The sequence below is a fragment of the Camellia sinensis genome, chromosome 5, assembly GCF_055761805.1.
Source record: "Camellia sinensis isolate YWXY chromosome 5, ASM5576180v1, whole genome shotgun sequence".
Taxonomy (NCBI): domain Eukaryota; kingdom Viridiplantae; phylum Streptophyta; class Magnoliopsida; order Ericales; family Theaceae; genus Camellia; species Camellia sinensis.
The window spans coordinates 97,563,507-97,577,204 of record NC_138965.1 but is presented as its reverse complement, the minus strand read 5'-3'; the positions used below and the strand labels follow the sequence as shown (position 1 = coordinate 97,577,204).

The 13,698-nt window shown below is 39.4% G+C and overlaps 1 protein-coding gene across 1 annotated transcript; it reads left to right on the top strand.

The window, feature by feature from the left end:
- Positions 1–10,900: 10,900 nt before the first annotated feature.
- LOC145791552 (beta carbonic anhydrase 5, chloroplastic-like) lies at positions 10,901–13,457 on the top strand. Its single transcript, XM_082871913.1, has 6 exons — positions 10,901–11,825; positions 11,936–12,090; positions 12,363–12,481; positions 12,645–12,698; positions 13,220–13,364; positions 13,450–13,457. Coding segments are annotated over exons 1-6 (483 nt in total). The 5' UTR covers positions 10,901–11,823.
- The last annotated feature ends 241 nt before the right edge of the window (positions 13,458–13,698 follow it).

The following is a 13,698-nucleotide window of genomic DNA, read 5'->3' as shown; positions in this document are numbered from 1 at the left end:
TATCAATGTCCTCACTGAATACCTTCTCAAGTCTGTGTTTAGCCGAGCTGATTTCTCGGGGCCGGACAGCAAAATGGGCAGTAGAACGGGGGGAGTTTGACATTAAATTCCAACCACGGATCGCTATCAAAACTCAAGTGTTAGCTGGCTTTGTGGCTGAATTCACTCTAGGACCGACCCATCCCTCTGAAGGGAGCTCCTCCCCAGCAACCAAAATCCACACCACTTATCAAACCCCTGCTAAGGCATGGAAAATTTTCATTTGTGACGTCTGGTAGCTGTTCGTTGATAGATCCTCCAACCAAAAGGGTTCCGAAGCAGAGATGGTCCTTATTTCACTAGAGGGGTTCATTTGGGAGCAAGCCATTAGACTGGGCTGGAAGGCTTCCAACGACGAAATGGAATACGAGGGTATGCTAGCCAGTCTACGTAGCGCCGAACACTTTAATGCTGAGCAATTACTTGTTTATAATGACTCCTAACTTATGGTTAACCAACTAACTGGAGTATACAAAACCTGCGATGAGTGAATGGCATCCTATGCTGAACAAGCCAAACACCTTATCTATAAATTTCAAACTATCAGGGTTGAGAAATTTGGCCAAGATGGAAACAGCCACGCCGATGCTTTAGCTTGTCTAGGCTTTTCGGTGGACTCCAAAAATGGTCATAAGATATGGGTCAAATTTGTTTCTCAACCGACTGTTGATCCACCCAGCTCGATCCTCTATACTGACCTCGGTCCGAGCTGGATGGACTCTCTCTTTGCTTTCCTAAAAAATAGCACCCTTCCAAATGACAAGAAAGAAGCACATAAAACAAGGCACCGAGCTGCGCGATTTTGGGTCTCACCCTCCAGAAAGCTCTACAAAAAGTCTTACCTCGATCCATATCTTCTCTGCATTCACCCCAATCTTATAAAGAATTTGCTTTATGAAATCCATGAGGGGATCTGTGGCAATCACACTAGAGGTCAGTGCTTGGCACACCGACCCCTCACTCATGGGTACTAATGGCCACATATGTAGAAAGACACCCAACAGTATGTCCAAAAATGCGACAAGTGCCAAAGATTTGCCCCACTCATTCATCAACCAGCCAAGTACCTAACTCCCCTCACCAACCCATGGCCATTTGCCCAATGGGGTCTAAACATCATTGGACCTCTAGCGAAGGGTACTGCTAACAAAAGGTTCTTCGTTGCTGCCACTAACTGTTTCACTAAGTAGGTGGAGATTGAAGCCTTAACAAGCATCAAGGAAGCTGACATGAAAAGGTTCATATAGAGGAATGTCATTACTCGATTCGCCATCCCAAGGGTCTTACTCTCTAACAATGGCACTCAGTCTGATGGGAAGGTTTTCATAAAGTTTTGCTCCGATTTAAAAATTGAGTTCAGAAACTCTACTCCAATTTACCCTTAGAGCAACAGTCAAGCTGAAGCATCTAACAAGACGGTCATCAATGGGATAAAGAAGCGGTTGGAAAAGGCCAAAGGCGAAAGGGTGAAAGACTACCAAATGTTCAATGGGCCTACAAAATAACACCACAGCGATCGATAAGGGAGACGCCTTACTCCCTCACCTATGAGATGGAGGCCGTCATCCCCTTGGAGGTCGGCCTTTCCACTACTCAGTCTGAAATCTTCAAGCCAGTAAACAATGATGAGGCTATTGCCCAAGCTCTTGACCTAGTGGAGGAGAGCAGGGAAGCCACCCTCATTCGTCTAGCTGCATACCAGTAGCAACTTGTAGCTTGCTTTTCGTGCTCCTTTCGAATACGATAGCCCTACAGTTCGGACTCCTGTGGTTCTGAATCTGATTTCACAAGTGCAATGTGAAATAGATAAACACAAATGAGTCCAAATTTGAAAATCTTTTGGAAAATCAATTTTGAATCAAAATGCCAAAAATGGGCTGCTTTGCCAGATTTCAAAGCCGCCATCTAAATATTTTTGAAAAATTTAGAAATCCCGAGACTCGTGCCAAAGGCCACTTATCTATCATCACCAAAGTGTCTCGACTTGGGGAACCTAAGTATGAGAGGGAAAGGTCATAAATTGAGCACCCCACTCACCAGATCAAAGATCGGCCTCTACTAATCAGGATGTGATTCATTTACATTATATGCTCTTGTTCTGATTATTAGGCTATCTTTACTAGGTGATGCACACAAATATAGACTAATTTGCAAAAGTTGGAACATTTTGATCTTATGTTTGTTTTGAAAAGTGATTGAATATGTACCACTTGAAAAAAGTGATCTCATATGTACATTTAAACAAATCATTCCAACTAAAGCAATTAGCCTTCATCCACAGGCATTCAAACAAATATATCACTTAAGAACTTAGCCTCATGGATATTAGGGGTAAGTGCGGGTCGATTGCGGCCACGAAACCTCTAATCCGCTATCCATCCACTAGATTGGCGGATTGGAAAAAATAAATCCATATCCGTCCGCCAATCCGGCGGATATGGATTGAGTGGATTGGCAGATGGATGTGAATCGATTTGGCGATTTAAAATTTTATAAATTTTCAACATAATTCAATTTGTGCACTTCCCCAACAAAAAAAAAATTACAGTCAATGACTTAAAAAAGTATTACAATCACTGCATGCTTCATCCAAAGAAAGAAAGTTTGAAACTTTAGAATATTACAATCACTACATGCCTCATCTACATATTACAACCACAGCATGCCTCATCTACATAAAGTATTATCATTTGTGGTTCTTAAAATATAAAAACAATTCAACCCACCAAAATCATGAACAGAGCAGTAGTAAAGATTGTGTGCCTCTGTATTGTTACATCGATATCTGTTTTTGAAAACAAAAACCAACCAGCATATATCATCTTTTTTATTTATTATTTATAAGTTAGATTTAAAAACAAAAAAAAATATACATAAATAATACATTAATTTTTTTCAATTCAAAAAATATATTCAAGTTGAAAACTCTTTTTCAACAGAATATAATCAACAAAATATTTCAACTCTTTTTCAATTGAAAACACAAACAGAATATCCAAATAAATTGAAAACACAAAGGTTTACAAATTACTATGAGTGCTCGCTATTTGGCGGTTCAGTTGCGGCCAAACGAACCTTAAATCTGCCATCCGTCCAAAACTAGGTGGATTAGAAAAAATCAATCCGCAACCGTCGGCTCGTCATCACGCATCTGTCCAAAATGCGGCCGATTGGATCGGTTCGGGCGATTTGGGTGGATCGGTATATCCGCGGCTCACCCCTAATGGATATGCTAGATATGGCAACAATCACACGCATGCAATATACTAAAGCAAAACTGCTCACCTAGTCCTCCAAGGCAAGCCAAAAAAGACAAAATAATTAGAAGAGATGCATGCTCCTAAAAATGCAAATGACTAATGTAACACATGCAAAGATGCAACTACTGGGCTCGGCTACTAGCATGGCATGTGGATTAATTTGATAGCATGCAATTAAGCACGTATTCAAATGAAGAATGTGAAATAACCAGAAAGTTAGAATGATGCACCGAACCCAATGCGTGCAAGACAAATGGATGCAAATCATAGAAAATGCTAATTCAAAACATGATGATCTATGCTATCCATCATAAGCGAGTAAATAAAAGGGAGAAAGAAATGAGGTTGGAAGACATACACACATTATTACAATTTGCCCTCATACGAGAGGGTCCGAATAAATGTCCTAGCTAATTACCGAATTAACTAACTATTACAATACCAAAATGAATTAACTACACTAGCTAATTATTACAAATAAGAATTGAACTAACTAATTAGTTACAATACGAAATTAATTAACTAAGTAATTAATTATTACAAAATTATTACAAGTTCACTACTTTAAGTACAACATACCACTATTAAACATAATTTTAACGGGCCCCGAGAAACGAGGGATGGTTCATGCATGAATGCGAATTTCTACCCGAAAATGCCTCTGTTCTGCTACCAGAATGGTTTTGTTGTGCAGTCAGAAAATTGAACTATTTTTACCCCAGCCTATGTTCTGTTTTGCCATGAAAATGGCACTGCTGCCCTAAAATGAGGTGGCCAACTGGCCAGTAAAAGTGGTCGGCCGTACAGTGAGGTGGTTGGCCGGCCACTAGTTTTGGGTTCTCCCCTGCTACAACAGAAAAGAAATAGAGTACAAACAGAATAATTTCAGGGATTCTGTCCACCTTGCCTCCCATTATCATCGAACAGATCAAAGGAGGGATAGGCTTGATTCACAAACCATCAATCGAAGCAAACTCGTTGCGTGATGATTTATGAATCAAGGGACAAAATCTCAATAAATGATAATTAAAGACCCACAAACCTCCTCCCTATCATGGAATTGATCAAGGGATGTGACAGACCTTGAATCTTGATCCATTATCATTACTAAAGAGTATGAAATGATTCAAGACTCAATGGATTCAACTAACGTCCAATTGAGCCCTAACTTGATTTTATTGCCTTCTTTCATTTTAGTCCAAGGTTATTGCCTCTTTTAATTACATTTCCATTCATTAGTCATTTTAGTCCAAGAATGATAGTTAAGTCCACTAAATGGAGAGGAGTGTCAAGCAAGAAGTTTGTTTTGGGCATGAGATAGATGTAATGCCTTGGTAATGAACCTCTGAAGAGACTAAACCATTAAGCATGGAAGGGTCTCTTTCTCAAGCTTAAACAACACTCGGTTGAAACAACTCTCAAAGAAATAAAAAGCCAAGAAATGAGGGAGGTTGCAAAGGTGATTATATGTGAACACAAGTATGAAAAGTATGAAATAAATGCTATCAACTCAAATAGGTTGGTATCTAGTACCTAAACCACCAAACCTATAAGGACCACTACACTACAAGCCTACTATACAAAGCATAAATGAAATAAGCACCCTAAAACAGTCCTAAAAATAGAAGGGAAAAAAAAGTATTGGAAATAGCATGGAAAATATTGAAAAAGTTAACTAAAACAATGGAGAAATTGAGCCAATAAACAAGTGTAAGGAGGGGTGGTTAACCCCTCCAATTTTGGGAATTCAAAACTACATTTTAAGTCTCTGAAAAACTCTAAAAATAAGTAGGAAAAATTTGAAAAATAGATTGGAAACAAAAAGACAAAAGCTTGGAAAATAAGGTTCAAAGAAGGGTGGGTTACCCCTCTACCTTTGATATAGCTTTAAGCCACAAGTTTTAGCCTATAAAATCAGTGGTAAAACAGTCCAAAAATAGCAAGAAATAAGAGAAAAGAAATAGTGTAGAGAAGCTAGAAGTTATACCTCTTGAAGAGGAGTAACACTTTGATTAACAAACCCACAATTTCTCACCCTCAAGAGCTGAAATTCAAGCTCAAGAACCTCAGCAAGAAGCCCTAAAAATTAGGTTTAGGGAGTATAGACATAGTTTATTAGGTTGCAAGATAGAGAGAGAGAGAAATATCTTCAAGAATTTTCACTTCACAAATTTTCTAACCTAATTTCAAGAGGGGTGGTCAAGTATTTATAGAAAAACATGTTACTATCTCGGAAATATCTGTATAAGGACAGCTGGTCTAGTGCATACACCTGTGGGAATAGCTGTCACAGCTGGCAGCAAAATATCTGTTCTACCAAAACAACTAGTTGGCCGGCCACTAGGGAGACGGTCGACCACTCATTTCTAGCCAGTCGGCCACTAGTTGGCCTACAGGCCTCTGAGTGGTCAGTCTTGGAAAAACTCTATTTTGGTCCAAAAGTGGTGCAAGGTTTTTAGGCTTCTAAGACTCAAAATTGAGGCTTCCTGCTGAGGAAATCGAGCATTTGCACAGCTTATAAATTCATCATTGGGTGATCAATCAGAGGCATCCAAGTCTTAAAGGCGGTCAAAAATGGGGTGTCTACACAACTTATTCAAAGTTTCAATAAAAATGTGCTAGTTAGACAATTTCTACTTGGAAATCTGGTGCTGAGGAAGGTCATGGATCATAAGAAGGTCCCTGGTAATGGAAAGCTCGACCCTAACTGGGAATGGCCTTACAGAGTTACCTCTACCTTGGGAAATGGAGCTTACTACTTGACTAACCTAGCAGGCAAATCCATTCCTCATCCTTGGAATGTGTCCAACTTGAATAAATATTGTGGGTGTTTGGGAAGTTTCTATTTTAGTTTTTTGCTATTTTAGTAGGCTAAAATTTTTGTGTTTGGGAAGATGATTGGATTTTTTTTGTAGTTGGATGTGATGTTTGTGAGAGAAAAAATGAAATGATTATGGGTTTGATGTGACATTTTGTCTTATTAGCTATTATAGCCTATTTTGTCTTTTTGTGGATTTTAGCTTAAATTGGGCTAAAATCCCACTTCCCAAATAGCCCCACTATCAGTGATGTAATGACATACACATCTTTTGAATGTAATCGTAATTTTCTAAGTATCAATGAAATCAACTTTTCCTTATGAATTGTGTCTTCTTCATATGCATATATTTTTGCTCGGCAATTGAGCAAGAACGAGTTACGAGTCTTAACCTACACCCAGGAGGGCGCCAAGTGGTATAGCTTGGTGGAATTTGTGCAAAGTATCATTGCTTGAAAGCATAGTCCATGGTAACAACTCGCGCTCAACAATGAGCCAAGTTACACTTTACGATGAGTTAAGCTTGACTGAATCAAGTAAGGGCCGAGCAGCGTAATGCTCAGCTTGATCTAACTAAACATTTTTTACGAGGTATCGCCACATTGGGGGCACACCATATTTTCTCAAAATTTTTCTTTTCCACCATTTTTTCCAAGGCACGAAGCCTAGTCTATCCGAACAGACGATTCGTTCAACCTCGGAGCATCTACTCGGCTAGGGGCATGAAAAGTTCTTTCCTCCAATTTTCCTAAGGCACAAAGCTTATTCTGTCTGAATAGATGGTCCGCTCGGTCATGGAGCCTCTGCTCAGCTGGGGGGCATGGAAAGTTCTTTCCTCTAATTTTTCTAAGGCACAAAGCCTAGTTTGACCAAACAAATAGCCTCGTTCTCCACAGAGCCCCTGCTCGGCCGAGGGCACGCATAACACATACAAGAAAAAATTGAAGGTTGAAGTCCAAGACTTACAAAAAAAAAAATCAAGAAAGCATGGCATTACTATAATGCGTCCATTACAAGAAGGGGAGATCGGCCTTACAAAAGAAAGATGTCTAACTAGCCGAACTCCAACACTTGCAAAAATAAAGTGACAAATGCAAAAAAATAAATAAATAAATAAGAGAGAGAAAGAAAGAAAGGAAATGACTACTAAGCCTCATCACAAGGCTGCTCTTGCTTATTCAGAAATAAAGCTCGGCAGACGAATGGAGGAAACAGAAGGGGTGGCCTCCGAAGTCTCAGCCATTGACGTCTCCTTTGCTTTAGAAGCCCTTGCAGTAGCAGTCTTAGATGGAACAGGGATGTCCTCAAAGAGGGCAGAAGTCTCCTCAGTTCCAATAGCACAAAGGGCCTCCGTCCAACCCTTGGCAAATAAGCCATCCCTCAGCTCCAACACTTGTTGAGCATAATCTACCCCAGCTTCATCCTAGCTCCTCCGATTGGCCTCTTCAATAAGCTTAGCTTGGTTGGCCTTCATTGCCTCCAGCTTAGCCTCCACTTCAGCCTTTCTCTGTTCGGCCTCTTTTTTGGCAACCAGAGCCACCATAGCAGTCTTCTTAGCCTCTAATAATGCCTTCTCCCTAACAATAGTCGACACTCTAGCAGTGGCAACCTCCTCTTTGGCCCTTATCTAATCTGCTTCAGTTGACTTCAGAGCAAGGTCGGCGTTAGCTAGCACCTTTGTAGTCCGGTAGAAGTCTATTACTTGCTCCAGGTGACGTTGCTCCAATACATAAAGCTGTTGGGCCAACTATCAAAGGCCAAGATAAAACACTTAGAGAAGTTTATTGAAAAAGGAAAGGAAGGCAATCAAATCAAGGAACAAGAGTTTACTAAGGTCACCATTTGAAGAGATCCATTGATCAGAGTTTCAGAATCAACATTACACTCAACCATATCCAGGGGTAGAAGCAATGCTTTGGACAGATGGAATGCCAAATCACGAGAATCTGTCACGCTGTTAACCACAGTGATAGGCCGACTTTTATAGTCCAAAGGTGACAGCCACTCCTCAGCCAAAGTCTACTCTTTAGAGCCCTCAACAACATCCTTTCATTTACTCATCTTCCTCTTGGAACCCCTCAGTGCTTCAGTATGGGTGGTAGTAGGTGGAGTAGAAGAAGGAACTTCCTTAGAAGTCTGTACGAACTATTTTGGAACTATTTTGGAACCAAGGCTCTTTATTCGGCTGGCCAAATGGTCATAGTAGCCACTCTAAGAACAAGGTTTGTACCGTAAAAAAGAGCTGCGAGGTTAAGTTTTCGACGAGTCATGCCTTCTTGGTCGTCAAGAAGAGGGCCCCCACTCGTAGTTCCACTTGATGACCGAGCAATGGTGGAAGTAGAAGCACCAGTGTTATCACAAGCTTGTTGCTCGAATGGCCTCTCTGGAGACTTCCTAAAGTAGTCAATCACACGAACCCTCCTCTCATTAAGCTAGTGCATGTAAATGGCCTTGTAATTAAGCAGTTTTGTCACAGATCGGTCGAGGGTAGGCAAAGGCAGTCTCAAGGTCAGCCAGATATTCTTTGGTAGTCCACCTACTCGTCTGAGAATCACCTATCAAAGTCATACAACAAAAGCTAAGAGTCAACATCAAAAGTGTGGAAGTAAAGCTTTAAGGACAAAAGCTAACCTCGACTACCACCTTCACGAGATATCCGCGTTGGTCGGTCCACTACACCAGCAGGATACTCGAAGTTCCCTCCTACCGTGAAGAAATCATTCGAAAGCTTATCGAAATCAAGAAGGTCTAAGATCATTTAAGGTACATTGGACCAAACTCTAAGGTAGAAGGTGCCACTCAGGTGATGGGAGAAATTGTAACAATGGAGTATGTTCCATACTCCTAAATTAAGGCCAAACAATTTTTTAAGGGCCACGAAGCCACCTACAATCCTAAAAGTATTTATGGCTATCTCCATGGGGTGGAGTTTGAAGTAATGGAAGAATTTGAGCCACAAAGGGTCCAAGGGGAACCGAACTTCCCCTTTTATAATTGCTCCTACAAGAAAAGGCACAATGTCACTGGTTGGAGTTCGAAGTGTGTTTAACCCCTCTAACACCAGTGTGACGTCTTCGGGAATATGGTACTTCTTGCGAAAGAAGACAAGTTTAGATGGTGTGTTCACTAGACTCCTAAACTTACCCATTTGACATAATCAAGGGTTCAAAACAAGTACAGAACCAACCGAATAGCACGGGCGCATGTCCAACAACAAAATTACCACAAGCAACCAAGGTGCAAAAACAGGGAAGGAATTAAGTTATTAAGTAAAACAAACTTAGTGACTTACAATACCAAACCAGTGCCACTAACTACGAAACAATTACAGCCTCCAAGCAACGATTAACCGCAAAACCCACAATAGTAAGGCCAACCTGCTAGCAGAGAGAGTTATTGAAGTAGCATCAGAATCATGTTCGGACAGCCAAAGGGGGTTCACCATCTCACAAGTCAAAAATGGAAATGTGGGTACAAAGACTTACCAACATGGGAGAAAGCATTACGCCTGAAATTGACCAGAATCTCACAGAAGTCATAAAATGAGGTTGGAACAACGAGCCAAGCTTGCTGCAAACAGTACTAAGCCAATGACAACTGTGAGCTAAACTGGCCAATAGCAATGTCGAAGCCTTCAAACTTGCTCCAGTAAAAATGGAATTTCAGGGGTGAAAAGCTGAAAATCAAATAACCAAGAGAAGAAAAAAACCCGCGGGCCAAACTCAAAACTTCAAACTGGGTTTCTAGAGAGAGAGAACGGGAGGCCAAGAAGATAGCTTTGAAAATTTTTTTTTTTTACGTAATGAGCTGGGTTCATGTCACATTAGAAAGCTAGCTGCAAGCATCAAAATGGCAACAAGATTACCACCGCAAAGTCGAAAGAATAAGATCAACAACGCGCTGGTGACGCCGTGAGTGAGATGACACAGATATCAATGAGAAGGGCATTGGAATGAGCGCACCATAGAAATCTCTAGGTTTCAAGGAGCATGAGATGGACCGTCATGGACAAAGAAACACTATCGAAATCAACGCGTAGCGTCGGAAGCTTAGAAGTGAAAAAGACGAAGTAGCATTAGCTGGGTTCTTGAAATTTAAATTTTTAGAAAGAGAAAGTATAAGAAACATCTAATCTGAAGGCCAGCCCAAGAAGGCCACATGTTGATTGGCAAAAGATAGTACGGGTGGGTCAGAGCCAAGCTACACTATGAATCTGTGGAAGACTGACACTATAGGAAAAATAAGATATGATGGTGTTTTTTTAACGACGTTTTTATAAATGTCACTGTTATTAATATTTAACGGAATTTACAAAACGTCGCATATTCTTTTAAGCAAGATGACCCCGTTTTATAATGGGAGAAACGCCTCCAAAAGCGGTGGCCACACGCGCCTTCTTTCTGAATCCCTTATTTTGAATCTGAGCTGTTTCTATCTCTCAAACCCTTATACATACACATCTCTCTCTCTCTCTCTCAAGCCTCTCTAAGCTCCATCGAAGATTCAGATCGAAGCGATTTCGAAGCTCCATCGAAGATTCAGATCGAAGCGATTTCGAAGCTCCATCGTCAGCACCATCTGCACCGGCGAGGTAGCGAGCTCCACTGTCTCTCGTCTCTCTCCTCTCTCTCTTTAGATCTATGAAATCAATGTTTTAAGGCATTCTTACTTGATCCTTATTTGCAGAGATTCAGTGATTTTTAGAAGCTCAGATCTAAACTCTGACCCCTCAAATCTAAGCCTATCGATTCTTCTACTTTTTTTTTCTTCTTTCTTTTCTCTCCGATCGTTCTTGTTTACAGTATTCAAGGTACGATCTGACAGGTTAGTTTTATTTTTTTGATCAATTCTTCTATTTTTTATTTCCGATCGTTCTTGTTTTACAGTATTCAAGGTATGATCTGATAGGTCAGTTGTATTTTGTTCAATGCACGATGATTTTTCTCTCGCTTTATACAGTTTGACAACTTTTTTTATGAGTTAACGATGATCAAATTAGATTTATGGTTGGGTTTTACATCTGATTTGAATTCATCATTGCTTGATTGTAATTAGTCGATCGGATTTATGTAGCCTTGAAATCATCTTTGGATTTGTTAATTGCTGCTTATAAATAAATAGATTAATGCTTGTTTCTGTTTTAGCTACATTCGCTTTCATGTTACTTTGTGTGGACAAAACAAAATCTTGGAAGCATAGAACATAGAATCTGTAGATGTATCTGTGTTTTTTTTTCCTAAAACAATATATCTTCTTTAACATCAATTGCTTTGTTAGTTCGCAATCTTTATTTCTTTCTTATTTGGAAGGATCTTCTATGTGTTAGAAACTGTGTGTTAAATTGATATTTTCTCCTCTTTTTTGGTGGATAAGATTCACTTTTTGTCACTGTCAGGGCTTCTGATGTTGTATGTTTTTTATTTTTTGGTTCAGTTTTAGTAATTTATTTGTTTTTCCCGTTTTGTTGTCTTTTTCTTTTTTGTATTGGGATGTGATTTGTATGATATGGAAACAATTCTCTTGTAAAAGTATTTGTGCTTCATAGGTTATACTAGAGGAGCTTAATGCCATGTTTCTTCTTTGTTGTGTTAACTCTTACATAATAAGCTTCTAATTTTATTGTCTGATTATTGATTTATAGGAAAGTCATTCTTTTTAAGATTACAGGCTACCATGCAACCTCGGGATTGAGCCCAAGAGATAAGAATGTATTTGATTTGATTTAAAACATATGCACTATGTATTTTGCTGATACTAAACATAGTAACATGTTTTGTATCCTGTTCTTAATTTCTACCTTCCGTGATTGAATTCAGAGGAGCAATCCTGTTTTGAGGTTGAAGGCCTCGATGGAACCACCAGGGCTGACTCAGGGGCTCACAAATAGCAAACAAGAGAGCATAATAGGAACTCAAAATGGGTTTGATCTGTTCAATGAAATGAAACATCGGTTTCTGAGTTTCAAAAGGCAGAAATTCCTATAAGCAAGCTTATAATTCTGACATCTTGTTGTTTAGCTTCACAGAAAATTGAGTTTCCCTGATGTGATGTTTTCTTTGAACAGGGAGAACTTGGAATGCTATGAAAATCTTTCCAAAAGTCAAGCACCGAAGGTATGATGGGTTTTTTAGGGTTAACTTTTTTTTAGTCCATGATATATTTTGGAGCCATCTAGGGATTACATTGGCAATTTACCTCAATTTTGTGCTGAACTAGTTAAGATTTTCTTAGCTGACACTTGCAAGAACAATTCATGGTCATTGCTTGTGCAGACTCTAGGGTTTGTCCCTCCTACATCCTAGGATTTCAACCCAGAGAAGCCTTTGTAGTCCGCAATGTGGCAAATCTGGTGCCCCCATTTGAGGTACCATATACATTGCATTTGTGTTTTCTTGGCTTTAGTTTAGTACTACTAGTTCTTCATTTATTGTAAGCATAAATGTGGGAGAACGGAAATATATGGTTATGATAAGTGTATTAGAAGCAAAATTCTGAATAGGCCTATGCTTTTTTATCTTCTGATGCAGAATGGACCAACAGAAACAAATGTTGCCCTTGAATTTGCCGTCAATTCTCTAGAAGTAAACGACTTCTGTAGACAAATCTTCTGCCAAGTTGCTTTATTCTTTGTCAACCAAGTCAGAAAAAATGTGTGTAGTTACTATTGGTTGCTTATGGTCTGCACATTGACTGGGACTGCAGCTGACATGTTAGGAATTCAAAAATTTGAAAGAATTTGACATCATGTGTCATTCAAAAAAAAAAAGAGATAAAGTAAGAATAAGTTTGGAGAAAGGGAATTGTCAGCAAAAGTATAGCAATTAGTAACAAATTATGAAGCTTGTGTTCTCATTCTAGAGTTGCTTACATTGGACTATGATATAGTTGCAATAATGAATAATCTGGAATTGCTAATTCATGATTAAAAAATATGTGTCTCTGTGTTTCATGACTAAGTCACTAATACCGTACACAAATATATTAGATGACTGGAATTGATATAATTGACCTCTTGATATCAATGTGTCAAACAAATTGGCCACTCTATTTGGCGACAAACTTTGATGGGAAAACATTTTGGTAAATATAAAGTTTTCTACAGGTTGAAAATATACTAGTCATTGGCCACAGCTGCTGTGGAGGTATTCGTGCCCTTATGAGCATGCAAGATGATGTAAATTCAAGGTTTGGCCAATTCCAATCTTTTCTATTTTTCATCTCTCTCTCACTCTTACACATGCGCGCAAGTAAGAAAGCAAGTGCACATTCCACTGAAGAGGTGTGCTTTCATATTTCTCATTCAACACCCTTACTGTATTTGATTTTAAATAGGCTACTGATTCTTTATGTTCTAAATCAATGGGATAAGCCTCCTGGACTTCTTGGCCTCGTTTGTTCATAGATAATGAGAGCGGGTTTGTAATAAATAATTGTGGGATAAATAATCTCACATTTGATAGCTCAAAACTGGCTGGGGATAACTAATCCCATGTGGCTCGGGGGGTGGTGGGACAATCCATTTGGGGGTAACTCTTTTGTAGGAGGAGAACTTGAAACTGAAGAGACTCAAAGATGAGCTCA